This window comes from Elaeis guineensis, chromosome 11, assembly GCF_000442705.2.
Source record: "Elaeis guineensis isolate ETL-2024a chromosome 11, EG11, whole genome shotgun sequence".
NCBI lineage: Eukaryota > Viridiplantae > Streptophyta > Magnoliopsida > Arecales > Arecaceae > Elaeis > Elaeis guineensis.
This window is the reverse complement of record NC_026003.2, coordinates 12,229,941-12,244,461: the sequence shown is the minus strand read 5'-3', so window position 1 is coordinate 12,244,461 and position 14,521 is coordinate 12,229,941. Positions and strand designations below refer to the sequence as shown.

Below are 14,521 nucleotides of genomic sequence, written 5' to 3'. Positions count from 1 at the left end.
TTCATAGTTCATATCGCAGTATCCCATTACTAAACATCCACAACCCTATACAGGATTAAGTCCAATAATTAAAAAGGATATGAATACCATATTCAACGGTTTAAATTGATCCAATCATCTAATTTCTTTTGGTCAAGATCCCTTAGGATATGGGTGATTCAACAGAGATTGAAATGATTAAATCAATAATGCTTAACAAGAACTAAGGTGAACGTCAAAATGCCGTTCGACGATTACAGATCAATTCGATCAAGTAACTTCATCTAATCAAAATCATCAAATATGCAAGGATTCAATAGAGATCAATAAAAATCGGATTTTACGATGTTCAATGAAAACTTAGATGGTACATATATGCTGTTGAATTGACAAAGTGGTCAGAGTTATCTATCGGTCAACTTGGATTCAACTATAAGGTTCGAAATCCATAATGAATTCATAAATCAGGTGGACAGAGAAAGTCAAAGGAGAGAAATTAACGAGAAATAATCAGGATGATTAGGCAACATTGCCCGACATCTCAGTCGGTTTGAGAAAGATAATTTTATCAAATTACAACTGAACTAGTGTACATATGGTTCAATGAGAATTATAGAAAAACAAATCTAACAGAATCCCATTTGATCAGGGTGGGTGCCAGCATATGCCGACGATCATGGATCAAAACCCCTTCATCAGAATCAAACTCATCGACATAAAATTTTTTACTAGATCAATCTCAGAGATAAACTTTTAAAGAGAGAAATCCATGAAAGAAATAAACAATCTAGAGAAAAAAATTAGAAAGTAAAGAGAGAAAGTGGAGAGAGAAAACTAAGAGAGAAAAGGAAAGAGGAGAGAGAGAGGAAAGAGAGAAAAATCCTTTTTCTTTTTTTTCTTTTTCCTTTTTTTCCTTTTTTCTCTTTTTTCTTTTTCTTTTTTTTTCTTTTTTTTTCTTCTTTCCTCGTTCTTCTTCCTTCGTTTGGGTAGAATAGGAACCTATCGTTCCCTTTAATCTTGAAACAGGGGAGCTTCTCCCACAAGATGGCGGTGGCGGGGATGCAGGCCGAAGCAATGTGATGGGGAATCGATCAGCGATCAGAGATGATGACCGTCGTCGGGAAAAAATCAGAAAGCAAGCGGGAAATCAAAAAAATAGGGGATTTAATTAAGCCCCTATTTCAACAAAATCCAGCGATTGCCGGCCAGGGTCCCAACGCCCACAGATTGACGAAGAAGAGGAGAAAGATAGAGAGAGATCTTACCCTTTTTCCGATGAGCTATGGCCTGTGATTCCGATGAACTCCAAGAAAATCTCAAAAATAGGAAAGAAGGAATTGGGCTCTTTTCCGACGATGAACAGCGGCCAGAGTGATGGGGTTCCAAAGGCTTGGCTTCCTTTTTAAAGAGGGTCGGGGAGGAGTCCGAGCCCTCCCCGGCTTCCTTCTCTATCAGAAGACCACTCGAAAGAGGACTCCCACTTATGGGAGTCCAATTCCTTCATGCAGCATGTGCTGTCCTTTTTTTTGCTATCGCTTTGAGGTTGGTGCAGGGTATTACATTCTTCTCCCCTAAAAAGAAATTGTCTTCAAAATTTTTCTTACTTTACCTCAAAAAGATAGGGTTTCATAGTCCAAATCTCATCTTTTCAATATTCTAATTCTTGATATTTCATAAAGAAAAGATAATTCCTCAAGAGTTAATAGGAATCAGAACCATTCATTTCTCATAATCGAAATTAACATCTTAATTTCAAATAGTAATATCAGTTTTCTTGCCAAAATATCAATTACTAATGATTTAATCGATCTATCATAAGATCATAAACAAACTTGCTATACTCTCAATAGATGAACGCTATCGCTAAATATTCCAATTCTAAGATCAAAATCGATGGTCCACTTATCTAAAACTCAAGATGCTATTTTTTTTTTAAGCATAGTAGATAGGAGAGCTACTTATGGTAAATCATATAGTGACATCAAATTATCCAGAATCAAAATATTGTCCTTTCCATTAGTGATGAACTTTCTCTATAAGAGATATAAATCATATCTTTTATCATAAAGTCTTAACTTGAAGGAAAAATATTGTTGACTAGCTCAAAATAATCCAGATCACCATGCTTCCACTGCGCACTCTGATCTACACGATTAAAATTTCATCGGATGCAATAACTTTTAACAAAATATTACTTTGTATTGAAAAGATCCAAAATTTATCTTTCAAGTAGGTCAAAAGAAACTTTTTAAGTCTCGTCCCCGATATGCATCGAGCACATCTATCTAAATTAGTCTTTAAGTCAATTGACATTCAAAACCATCATATAAATTTACTATAATTCAATATGAATCGGATCTTAATTCTTGTATTAATTCAATGAGACAATTCCAAATCAAAATCTTGTAAATAAAATCAATAAGAAAATCTTCTGATGCTTCGCCAAGTTAGCACTTAAATCAAAATATATAGGTAGAACTGATACAATCATCTTTTCTAAAATTTCTTCTATTGAGATCTTGGACATCTATCAAAATACTTTCCATAACAATCATGCAAGTTTCTTAAAATCAAATCTCCATATAATGCCAGATTTTGTCGAGGATCTCAACAACAATATCAAAGAACTCCGGATCAATTCCTAAACCCAAAAATTTTGAATTGCAATTTCATAGGTATCCCAAAATCTCGAATAGATATAAATAGAATCTTTTATCTTGATCTAAATATAGCAATCAAAGATCTCTCATGCAACCTCAACAACAATAGCAGAAAATCTCTCGATCAACTTGGATATGTAATCCTTGAATTGAAGTCTCATATATATATCATATAATCTTCAATAGACATAAGCAATATCTATCATTTGGATCCAAAGATGGTAATCAAAGATTCAACCAAAATGAGCATTCAACTATCCATAATTAATTTTCTTCAATAAGAAATAAACTTCTTTGCAATATCCCAAACTGTATTATTGTTTCTACATATAAGCTTCAAATATGATCCACATTCCATTATAAACCTCAAAGAATATTTCAATCAAATATCATAAAAGATCTTCAACCAAAAATAATATTTTATCAATGAATCTTTATCTTGCTACTAAATAATTAACTTCAAAGTCTAGAGCAACATCTCAGTATTTTTCCATATCAAATTTGAACTTGCAATTCATTTAAACAAACGATGATCACATTAATATTCTCAATGCACAATAAAATTTTATAATCAACCCTCTCATCATTATTTTAGATCAAAATCTGATTAATCATAATATGATCCATCTGACAAATCATAACATGATCCATAAATTACCAATCATAAATCAAACTCGTGTCATAATCCCTTATGATCTTTCATACATAATCATAATATTTAACTAAAATCATAAAGATACGTCACACTACAATCATCAAAGATCTATACCACAATGTCTCTAGTGTCTACCCACTTATACTCGTCCTATGTCTGATTCTGTGTTATAACTTATCTACTTATGCTCTGATACCATATTAATTGTCACGCCTCCGACCCGAGATCGTGAGCCGGAGATCATGGCAACCGCCGCATACTCATAAAAAACTCTCCTCACGAGCATGCAAGGCATCTTATCATGCTATCATAAAACAACAGCGGAATAATTAGTCAATAATTTAAATCCAAAACTTAACAATCTAAATTTTAACTTTAATGTCTCAATAAATTCAACAATATTCAATAAATCTTGCATCAAATTCAATAAGACTTTCAATCTAAAATAAAAGTATCAAGATTTTGCTTCTAGTCACTCTTCCGCATATATCTCGTATCATCTTAATTTCTCAAGATCTGTAAAAATAGTAAAATAGGAGATAATGAGCGAAACAGCTCAATAAGCAATGATTACTTCAGCTAGATTAAATCAAACAATAAAGTAAATAGTCATTTATAGAAAATAAATATATAGAGTTCATTACTTTAAAATCAGTTTCAATTATGCAACATAATCACAATATAGTCCATGCCGGATTTTATTTTTTTTCAAAAATTCGAGTTTCTTTTAAGAATTCAATTTCTTTCATTCTCAAGTTCTTTTCATCAATTATGAGCTATGACTATATTTTTTCTATGGCAGGGTCATAACACCGCGTATCATCTTGCGGTGAGCTGCGAATCATCTGGCAGTAAAATCCTTCGAAACCGCTGGTCTGTTGGCGGTCTGTCGCTGGTCTCCTGACGATATAAATCTTCAAGACAAATCAATTGCCAACATATTTGCCCCCATTAACGGGGTCCTTTACATAAGTTGTCAATTCATATCATTCTTGAACCAAAATTCTTCATAAATCATATTTCTTATTCTAGTTCGACAGAAAAACACATAATCATGTAGTATCGAAATCAATCAATATAATGCATAACAAAACCAATGCATTAAATCATGCTTCATCATAACATTTCAAAATAAGATATTTCAATAACAAAATATCATTATCAAATTCATGCATCATTTCACAATTAATGTCAGAGAAACATATTATAATTTATCGATAAATCTAGAAAAAATGAAGCATTATTTACCTCATGCGCATTCCAACAAATCCACATATTTTTAAAATTTTTCTTCCAAACTCTTTGATTCACAGTTCATATCGCGGTATCCCATTACTAAACATCCACAACCCTATACAGAATTAAGTCCAATAATTAGAAAGGATACGAATACCATATTCAACAGTTTAAATTGGTCCAATCATCTAATTTCTTTTGGTCAAGATCTAATTAGGATATGGGTGATTCAACAGAGATCGAGAATGATTAAATCAATAGTGCTCAACAAGAATCGAGGTGCAGGTCAATAAGTCATTCAGTGATCATGGGTCAATTCGATAAAGTAACTTCATCTAATCAAAATCATCAAAAATGCAAGGATTCAATAGAGATCAATAAAGATCGGATTTTATGATGTTCAACAAAAACTTGGATGGTACATATATGCTGTTGAATCGACAAAGTAGTTCGGAGTCTATCTATCGGGTCAACTCGGATTCAACTACGAGGTTGGGAATCCATAATTGGGTTCATAAATCAAGTGGACAAAAAAAGTCAAAGGAGAGAAATTAACAAGAAATAATCAGGATGATTAGACAACATTGCCCGGCATCTCAATCGGTTTGAGAAAGATAATTCAAATTACAACTAAACTAGTGTACATATGGTTCAATGGGAATTATAGAAAAACAAATCTAACAGAATCCCATTTGGTTAGGGTGGGTGCCGGCATGCTGCCCGACGATCACGGATCAGAACTCCATCAGAATCAAACTCATCAACATAAAATTCTTTACTAGATCAATCCCAGAGAAATTTCTAGAGAGAGAAATCCATGAAAGAAATAAACAATCTAAAGAAAATTTTAGAGAAAGTAGAGAGAAGTGGAGAGAGAAAACTAGAGAGAAAAAGAGGGAAGAAAGGAGAGATGGAAGAGAGAACAATCCTTTTTCTTTCTTTTCTTTTCCCTTTTTTTCCTTTTTTCTTTTATCCCTTTTTCTTCTTTTTCTTTTTTTTCCTTTTCTCTTTCTTCCTCGTTCTTCTTCTTACTTCGTTTTGGGCAGAACAGGGAATCTATCGTTCCCCTTTAATCTTGAAACAAAGGAGCTTCCCCCAAGATGGCGGTGGCCGGGGATGCAAGCCGAAGCAATGTGGATGGGGGATTATCGATCGACGGTCAGTGGTGACGACCGTCATCGAGAAAAAATCGAGAAAAGCAAGCGAAAAATAAAAAAAAAAACAGGGGATTTGATCGATCCCCTATTTCAACAAAATCCGACGATTACCAATCGGAGTCCCAATGCCCACGGATTGAGGAAGAAGAGGAGAAAGAAAGAGATCTTACCCTTTTTTCGAAGAGCTATGGCTTGTGATTCCAGTGAACTCCATGAAAATCTCAAAAACAGGAAAGAAGAAATTTGGGCTCTTTTCCAATAATGAACGGCGGCTAGAGCGGTGGGGTTAAAAAGGAAGGCTTGGCTTCCTTTTTAAAGAGGGCCAAGGGAGGATTCCGAGCCCTCCCTGGCTTCCTTTTCCGTTGGAAGACCACTCAAAAGAGGACTCCTGTTGGGAGTCCAATTCCTTCATGCAACACATGCACAGCATGTGCTGTCCTTTTTTTTTTTTAACTGTCACTTTGAGATTGGTGTAGGATATTATCCACTCACATCATCATGCTATCAGACAGCAAGGAGCTCGCCAATCTACAACTAACCGCCTTCAACGAGGCCCCAATCACACTTTTGGGATTGAACCTAGACATGATACCATGAGAAAATTCCACCCAGGATGGTTGCCCCACTCGGATGAGATATCATTTGTACCATTGAGCAGCATTATCATCAAGGTGGAAAGCCGCCAAGGAAACTTTGTTTGCATTTTCTACCACCATGGCCTCAAAATATTGCCTTGCTTGGAACAACTAATTGGTAGGATCGCCGCCACTGAATTTTGGAAAATCCATATGCGCAGCTCTCCCTTGTAGGCCACCACATTGTTGGTCCGCCAGTGGCTCCTGTTGCTACCATGGCTGGCTATAAGGAGGGTGGTAAAAGCCACAAAAATTTCGTCCTGCATGCTGTCTTAAACGTCCGACAGGATTGTAGTGCTGCAACTCTTCAGGTGGAATCCTTTCAAGTCTATGGTGGGTTGGAATATTAGGTTATGCATCGGAGGTAAATCTTGGACGAAATTAGCCCCTTCCTGTTCAAGATCTATACCCGACTGGCCATCCCCATAGAGAAAAATAGTAGACCCCAAAGGTATAGTACAAGAGGCGGTATAAGTCCCAAAAGTCATAAGCAGCACAGAAACATAGTTGCAGGGTTGATGCAGTACAGATTGGTGCTGATCCGAATATTGATTGATCTCAAAAGTATGATTGGGGGCCTCCTTGAAGGTGGTCGGTTGTAAACTGATGAGCTGCCTACTGTCTGATAGTATGATGATATGAGTGAACCTCTCCAACAACCTTAATGGACAAATTAGGGTGGCAGGTTATTTGAGGTACCACCATAGCGGTTCCTCTCCCCATATGGGGGCCGAGCACTTGTGAGGAGTTCACCTCCCCTCCAGTAAACACTGGAGAGGATATGGTATCCTCAACTCGTTGGACCCTACTAATCCTGTTTCAGATTGAGATGAGAGGATTAAGGAAATCCAGCACCATGTCTTATATGGGAGCACTGGAGTGTGTTGATAGACGCTCTCCTCTTCTTCGACTGAAAATTTTTCCTTGCGAAGGGTCTCTTCGACACGGTGTATGGGCTCCATCAGGGTTTGTATCGCTTTCACCTGGTTGGCTTGGCTCGCCATAAAAACTCGAAACATCTTGAGCGACGCCTGCTCCGAGGATTGACCACCATGACAAGTTGCTTCCGTCGAATCCTCGATCATCATAAAGGATTCGATTGTACGTTCATCGATAAAGATCATCGCAGTTAGTATCCCGACAATAGAACCAATTTATTAAGATATTCCACTCCTAACAACGGCTTCTCCGCTTCGAGGGAGAGAAGTGCCTCCCATAACAGTGAAATAGAAAGGAAAGTTATGCTATTGCTGATATTTAATATAGAAAAATAAGAAATTACAACTCAAGATTCCCCCCTTAAAAGATGACTCCCCTTATTATAGCCTAATTATTTGATATCTAAGTTAGCTTAGGGCCCAAGTAGCTTAACTCCCAAGTAACTAAAGCCTAAAAAAAACGACATAAATATCTTATTCCCAAGTAACTAAAGCCTAAAAAAAAGAAGATAAATATCTTATTCCCAAGTAACTAAAGCCTAAAAAAAAGGAAAAAAATATTTTATTCGGATACTGTAGCTACAGTACCTGTGCTATAGACCCATGCTACAGTACCATCAGGTACTATATAGGTTGTAACAATATTCCCAACCAAAAAGGCATGAATGAAGCTGCATAGCAACCATCCAAAATCTATGAGCAATTAAGAAAGTATGATTCACATAAAACTAACACTACATTGAATCAACCCCCCCCCCCGGCCCCCGCCCAACAAAAAAAAAAGAAAAGGTCATCTTAAGTACATGAATTTCTCCTTTAATCCTAAAGCCATTTGACAAAAATAAGAATATTTCAGGATCTTAACAAATTCTCTATTATTCTCCATATTTTTCTTTATTGGGCATTTTCTGTTTCATGATCCTCAAGGGGAAAAAGTAACTAAATAAACTCCAACATTGTTCTGATTTTTCCATGATTTTCAAGGGCCCGACATTGTTATACCACTTTTTTTCTGCCATACTGCTGCAATAGCTAGATTCACAAATCACAATGAGCTTGAATAACAGAAAATAAAAAGGTTTTATTCATGTCAGTTATGCAATAATTACATAATATCAAATGGTGACTTTACATTGCTTAGGGTTTTCTTTTAAAAAAACATTAGAACATACCTGTTATCATTATGGACCCATCAACTGGACAAAGGAAATTCTCATCTTCAGTAAGTGTACTGTTGAACATTGCTGGTGTAGATGCCAATCTGCATGAAGAATTGACAGACATCAGTATGGCCTGCGTCTCATCTCTATTCTCCATTATATATTTTGAAGTATCAAGTGAGAAGACATTCATGCTTTTTAAGTGACAGATCAAGTAATAGATCACACATTTTCCTTAGAATCATACTTGATGATGCCAGAACTTACTTTGCCCTTTAGGAATGCAGACAGAACAGAAGCACCAGTTGATGATGAATATTTTTATCCTATGATGGCTAAAAGTAGGCATCTAAAGAATAATAAATAATGGAGAAGTAAGATAGTATTTCAACTCACCCATACTGAATAACATCCACTCCAGTACTAGCAATTCCATGAGAAACTGCATCCTGGAAGTTGACAATTAAACTTCAGTAATCAAACAATTATGTCACAAGAAGATTGAGTAGATTAAATTATGCTTAAAACACTATTAGTTTCTTAATGTTAAATACATTGAACAGTTGAATATGCCTACATAAGCGAGTTTTGCATCACAAAAAAATCTTTTCTTAATCTTTATATTTAATACTGTATAAAGTATAAACAAAATTGGGAAGAAACATATATGCAGCATACGAACTCCGGGAATTTCCCATGACTAAACTGTCTCTAAGAAATGGAATGTAGGCATAAACTAACCCAAAAGAAAAGGAGTTGAGAAAGACAAATAGCAGGACAAAAAAGGAAGAAACACAGATTTAACTGAGCACTCTATGAACAATTCGCAATGCTTCTTCAAAATAGCCAGTGAATTAAGTCACTGTATATTTGCATGAAACATAAGGTGTATATGGATGGCTTGCATGTCTTAGACTAATTGTAATTTTTGTATCTTAAGGAATAAATCTTTTAAACCTAAATATTCAAGCTGATATTATCTGCTAGAACTGAAGCAGGCCCAAAAGCCAAGTAAGAAAAAATCGGCCAATAACCTGTAATTTCTGAGCAGATATTCGCGAATCATGACCAACAGAGATTCTTAGGCGTTTTGATTCAGCTGGTTTCTTTTTTTCCAATAACCATGCAGCAAAAGAAGCAGCTATTGCTTTTGTGACAGGTTCAGTAAGATTTACAGGTTCCCCCTTGACACCAGCAACAGCAACACCTCGAATATCACTGTAAAAAAGAATAATAAAAAGATCATCTTAGCAAACTGAAGGCCAGAGATGAAATTTAACAAAGACAGAAATTGACATCTCTCTAATCAACTTGCTAGTAGACAATGCAACTTATGTATGGCAGAAAGAATAAACTATCTGCAGCTGCATCATGTATCTTTTGCATGAAAGTCACAGTGTCAGTCTTGTTGCTTGCTTAGGAAGTAAAAGAAGTTAGTTACAAGGGGATCTTACTTCACAATATTTCTTAGAGGAGAAAAAGGAAGAAAGTGAAGAGCTAAAATTTACTCTAAGATGCCTAAGATGTTTCCTGTCAAACCTGAGTCAAGTAAATCGATCATGCTAACTCTCCTATACGCTGACCACTTTCTTTACATATTGTGTGGATTTCTTGGTTAAATAAAACATTTTCAGAAGGGGAAAAAATTCTACAAGACATACTACCATTTATGCAATGCAGCTACATGAATAAAGAATTTGAATTGAGAAGAAACCATTTTATCATCTCAGATCTAATACTAGTGTTTATTATCAAGTTATCAACACTCAAGTTACTCAACCAACATAGCATTTTAAATACTTATCAAAAGATGTAAAAATCTAGAGAACAATATAGTACATTCAGGGGAAAAAACAATCTAGAGACAATGTAATTTCAATACATGTAACAAATAAATGTACTTATACAGCAAGGAAACACTGACACCTTGAAAATATATATTTTGAATTGGAAACCATCTTTTGGAAAATGCACTAACTTATCTACAATACCATGGCACTTTATTACTTGCCTAGCTCACACCATCTTGATGTGGCACAGGGTTACCACTTTTTCATAGTTCAGAGCAATTGGATAAAAGATAAAGTTAATTACTCCCATCCACCCTGCAGGGCCCAGATCCTCCTTTTGTCTCTGCTGGAAATATATAAGCAAACGGTTTGCAGATCATTGCTAGTAAAAATTGTCATTGTCTGATTCAACAGGACTAACTTAAAGCAAATGAAGACTGTGTTCCTAACAGTCACAAATTTCGACTTAAAACGCTTCAGTTGTACGGTTGGCATCTTGCAGGATGTGACATAATGATCTAATGAATGTACCTTCCATTTTGAAGCTTGAGAAAGTCGACTTTCTCGAAGGATGAAACAGCACTAGTACATTGAGCAGCTGCAAGAAAATTTATTAAAAGAAAAATTAACAAAATCAAGGCAAGTATGAGAAAGAGAAAACAAACACTGACGAACAAAAAATGCTTTATAAATAAAAATTGTGCTGCCAGAGACTTGCACAACAAAAAATCTCCATGATAATAACAAAAATGAAATGAATTAAACATATATTCAAAGACAACTAAATGCAAAATAGTTCATTAAAGCACACTGTTCTGAAGTTGGGAACTTAACATCACACTTGAGGTCAACCTGAATAGTGAGAGTCTAGAACAGACCATTGCAATGGATACTTGCTCGGTTCCCAAGATCAATCCTGTGTTTTGTCAAGGTATGCAACCACATGGCTGACTTGTCAGGCCATGCTAATCTGCATCCCTGCAAGAGATGTGCACTGCGCATACTAAGGGCACAAGAGCTACTGAGAAATCTGGTGTGTGATTGTCTATTCTGTTGACAATGCTGTGCCAGAAATACATTTTGAGTAGAATTCCCTGATTTTGCTGCATGAAATTTGGAATTTTATTAGATCTATATCTTGTGTTAGTTTAATCAAACATATAACATGAAATAAGTCATTATTACTGATGGATTGGACATTTAAGTTTTTCAGCCGCATTTTTTGATAATTACAGTGATTTTGCTATTAAAACTTTCAAAGCCAATAATGGTAAGGACAGCAATAGAAATAAATTTGATGAACTAACATATAGAAGGCTAATGACTCCTGCAATTAACACTAAAACAACTCCACCACCATTATGCCTGTTAATAATGTCACAAAACATCATACCGGGCAGTGTCTTACTCTATGATCAAACATCATTAAGTGGGTTGCCAGGATGAAAGAAAGGATCTGTTAATTTCCAACAATTTCATACATAGAGTCTAAAAATTTAGCAGCCAAAATCTCTGTCTCTCCTAGTTCATCCTTTTTTCCAATTAACTTCTTTCCTACAAGAAATATTACAAAGACTTTCTCTAAGGGCTTGAAATAAAAATTATACTTCCAAAAGATCTGCCATTTAAAAGTTAAGACCCAGCTACCCAACGTTGCCCCCCCAAAATAGAAGTAACTTAAGGCTACCTCCAGAAATGAAAGCTATATGACGATTGAATAAAGTTTATCTAGACCTTCAACCAACAAATTAATGAAAATCATATAAACCTAGTACATTGAGTTTAGCACTCCACTCATTGGTGATTTGAATTAGGTCATCCATTACTGCAAGATTTAAAAAGCCATGGAGTATTTTACTCCTTTCTTAGGGATAAATGGCTCAGTCCAACTCTTAATTCTCATAATGGAGCAGAAATTTCCATCCTAACAATCGTACTCTATTTACAACAAGACAAAAACTCAAATTTAAACTCCACTTCAAAACCATAACCTCTGTCATTGTTGGTCTGATAAAGTAGCATTCACGAGCAAAAGAACACTAAGGGTGCGTTTGGTTAGTCATTAAAAAAAAATACTTTTTTTGCTTTTTGATTTTTAAAAAGTAAAAATCAAAAAGTAATGTTTGGTAACACCATGAAAAGCAAAAAGCAAAAATTAAAAAAATCAAAATAATTATTTTATATGCAAAGTAAAAATTTTTTTGCTTTCCAAAACTTGCTTTTTTTGCTTCTGCACATCTAAAATGCCAAACCAAAAAGTAAAGAGCCCGAATCATTCTCCCTCATCGAGCTCTTCATCCTGCTGTCCCCAAACATTGTAACAACGTAGTTACCAAACATACTTTTTACTTTTTTGCTTTTACTCAATAGTAAAAATCAAAAAAAATAAAAAGTACTTTTTAAAAATCAAAAATCAAAAAGTGTAACCAAACGCACCCTAAACTTCCCCTAAGATAACTACTCAAATTAAAACTCCACAAGGAACCATAGCAACAGAACAATCACTTGATTGACTGATCAAAAGCATGTAAACCACCAAACTCAGGAAGAGCATCCTACATATCGTTCACATGCAAAGCAATTTCAACAAAGAACCCAGCGAATACAAATTTGTCGAATCTTTTGACAGTATAGAAACCGTTTCATCCCGAAATTCTATTATTAAATCCACCAACAAATCGGGCCCAAGAATTCGACTACCATCAAGAAGAGGCGATCGAACAATAGAAACCTGGCTTGGGCAGCCAAGGTTGGGAAAAATCTGAGGTTTTAAGTACGAACGGATCAGAATTACTCTTATACGATCTCCCTCCACAGTCATTTGATAGAGAAGAATTTGGAAATCCCTTAATCGAACTATAGAAATCCAGTTCATCAAAACCGGAATAGAAAGTGGGGAGACGAGAGAGAAACCTGCCATCATATCCGATCAGAGGTGGGGGAATCGATTGCTTCAGACCGACAAGACGAAGGAGAACGGCTAATGGGAAGGGTTTATAAAGAAGAACGGATACCGCAGGATCGAGTTGTTGTGGTAGCTGGAGCCACTCGGATGTAATATGTAGACTTGTTGGGGACTTGGACGAAATACATAACTGTTTCCGATCCTTCTGGGTTCGCCGCGGCCTTCGAGCGGCTTAAAGCTAAGGAGAAATTCTTGGAACACCGTATGCAGTATGCACGATCAAAGAAAATACACCGTCCTATCTGTTGAGCCATGATCATCATTTTTTTCATACATATTTAATATCAATAACTTTATTTTTTATTTAAAATTTTAAATTATAAAAATATTTTTTTTAAAAAAAATTATGGGATTCTGTACTGATATTATAACATACTGTATTGAAATTATTACTTTCTGCATAGGATATCATAATTTTTTTACAGAATATTATAAAAAAAATATATTTTCATCATTAAAAAATTTATAAAATTTTTAAATAATAAAAATACTTCTATAAAAATTATAATATTTTATGAAAAAATTATGATAGCAGAAAGTCATAATTTCAACACAGGATATCATAATTTTTTCAAAAGGAGATGAACAATTTTGTCATTCAAAATTTCAAATAAAAAAGTAGAACTGCAGGCATTAAATGCTTACTAAAAAGCAGTGACTATGTGACCTAATCAAATGGGGCCATGCATTTTTTCTACACTGTATACGGTGTACAAAGAATTTCCCTAAAGTTAATTGAGGGTGCAAATGGGTCGCGTTGATTGATCCGACCCATCCAACTTAGATCCAGTCTGATTCCAATCTATTTTAAAGGATTCATAGGATTAGATCAAATTCTACAATTAGACCCATTTCATTTTTTGAATTAAATCTGAATTTACAGAATTAAGATACAATCTGATTCGATATAAACATGGCATATACCATTAGGATCTGTATTTATTTTAATCTCTAAATTATGACTTAAGATTTGTATGGGCAATATCTTTTACATAAAGATAGATATAAAATTATTTATGTTGCGGGGTAATTTGTCATCCAGGATGAAGATGTGAACTAACGGGAAGGCATGTGATTAAGTGTATAGGACCAACACCACAGTACTATTGAAATGAAGGTATCCGATCCCAAAGGTAAATATGTCTCTCCTGAACCATTAGAGGGCTGTCCGAAGGAGATCATTCAGTACATAACTCTAGGCCTCCCCGATCCTAACTTCAGATCCTGGTGATCCCTGATCTCTGATGATCTTCCTAAGCAGAACATCAAAGTCCAGCTGATCCCGATTTCGGTCTCAAACCTAGACTCCACCAACTGATCCCAATCTCCACAACAGCCAGCATCTG

General features: G+C 35.3%; 1 protein-coding gene across 4 annotated transcripts; it reads right to left on the bottom strand.

The window, feature by feature from the left end:
- Positions 1–3,775: 3,775 nt before the first annotated feature.
- LOC140852469 (uncharacterized) lies at positions 3,776–13,371 on the bottom strand. 4 transcript variants are annotated; one of them, XM_073245629.1, is made up of 7 exons: positions 13,124–13,370; positions 11,089–11,313; positions 10,742–10,808; positions 9,455–9,638; positions 8,817–8,869; positions 8,433–8,521; positions 3,776–3,810 (listed from the first exon to the last, which is right to left on the bottom strand). In XM_073245629.1, the coding sequence occupies exons 1-7, from the start codon at positions 13,131–13,133 to the stop codon at positions 3,791–3,793; spliced, it is 648 nt and encodes a 215-aa protein (XP_073101730.1). In that variant the 5' UTR covers positions 13,134–13,370; the 3' UTR covers positions 3,776–3,790. The 4 variants fall into 4 exon arrangements, with proteins under 4 accessions (XP_073101730.1, XP_073101729.1, XP_073101731.1 ...); XM_073245628.1 differs by lacking the exon at positions 3,776–3,810 and adding an exon at positions 4,587–4,645 and having other exon boundaries at positions 13,124–13,371; XM_073245630.1 differs by lacking the exon at positions 3,776–3,810 and adding an exon at positions 4,587–4,645 and having other exon boundaries at positions 13,128–13,368.
- Between the last annotated feature and the right edge of the window lie 1,150 nt (positions 13,372–14,521).

Excerpts from the sequence above, each read along its gene's own strand:
- LOC140852469 (XM_073245628.1), bottom strand. Across the intron at positions 8,522-8,816 it reads GTGGATGTTATTCAGTATGG|ATTGGCATCTACACCAGCAA; the intron begins GTGAGTTGAAAT and ends TTCTTCATGCAG. Across the intron at positions 4,646-8,432 it reads TGGGTCCATAATGATAACAG|GGTTGTGGATGTTTAGTAAT; the intron begins GTATGTTCTAAT and ends AATTCTGTATAG.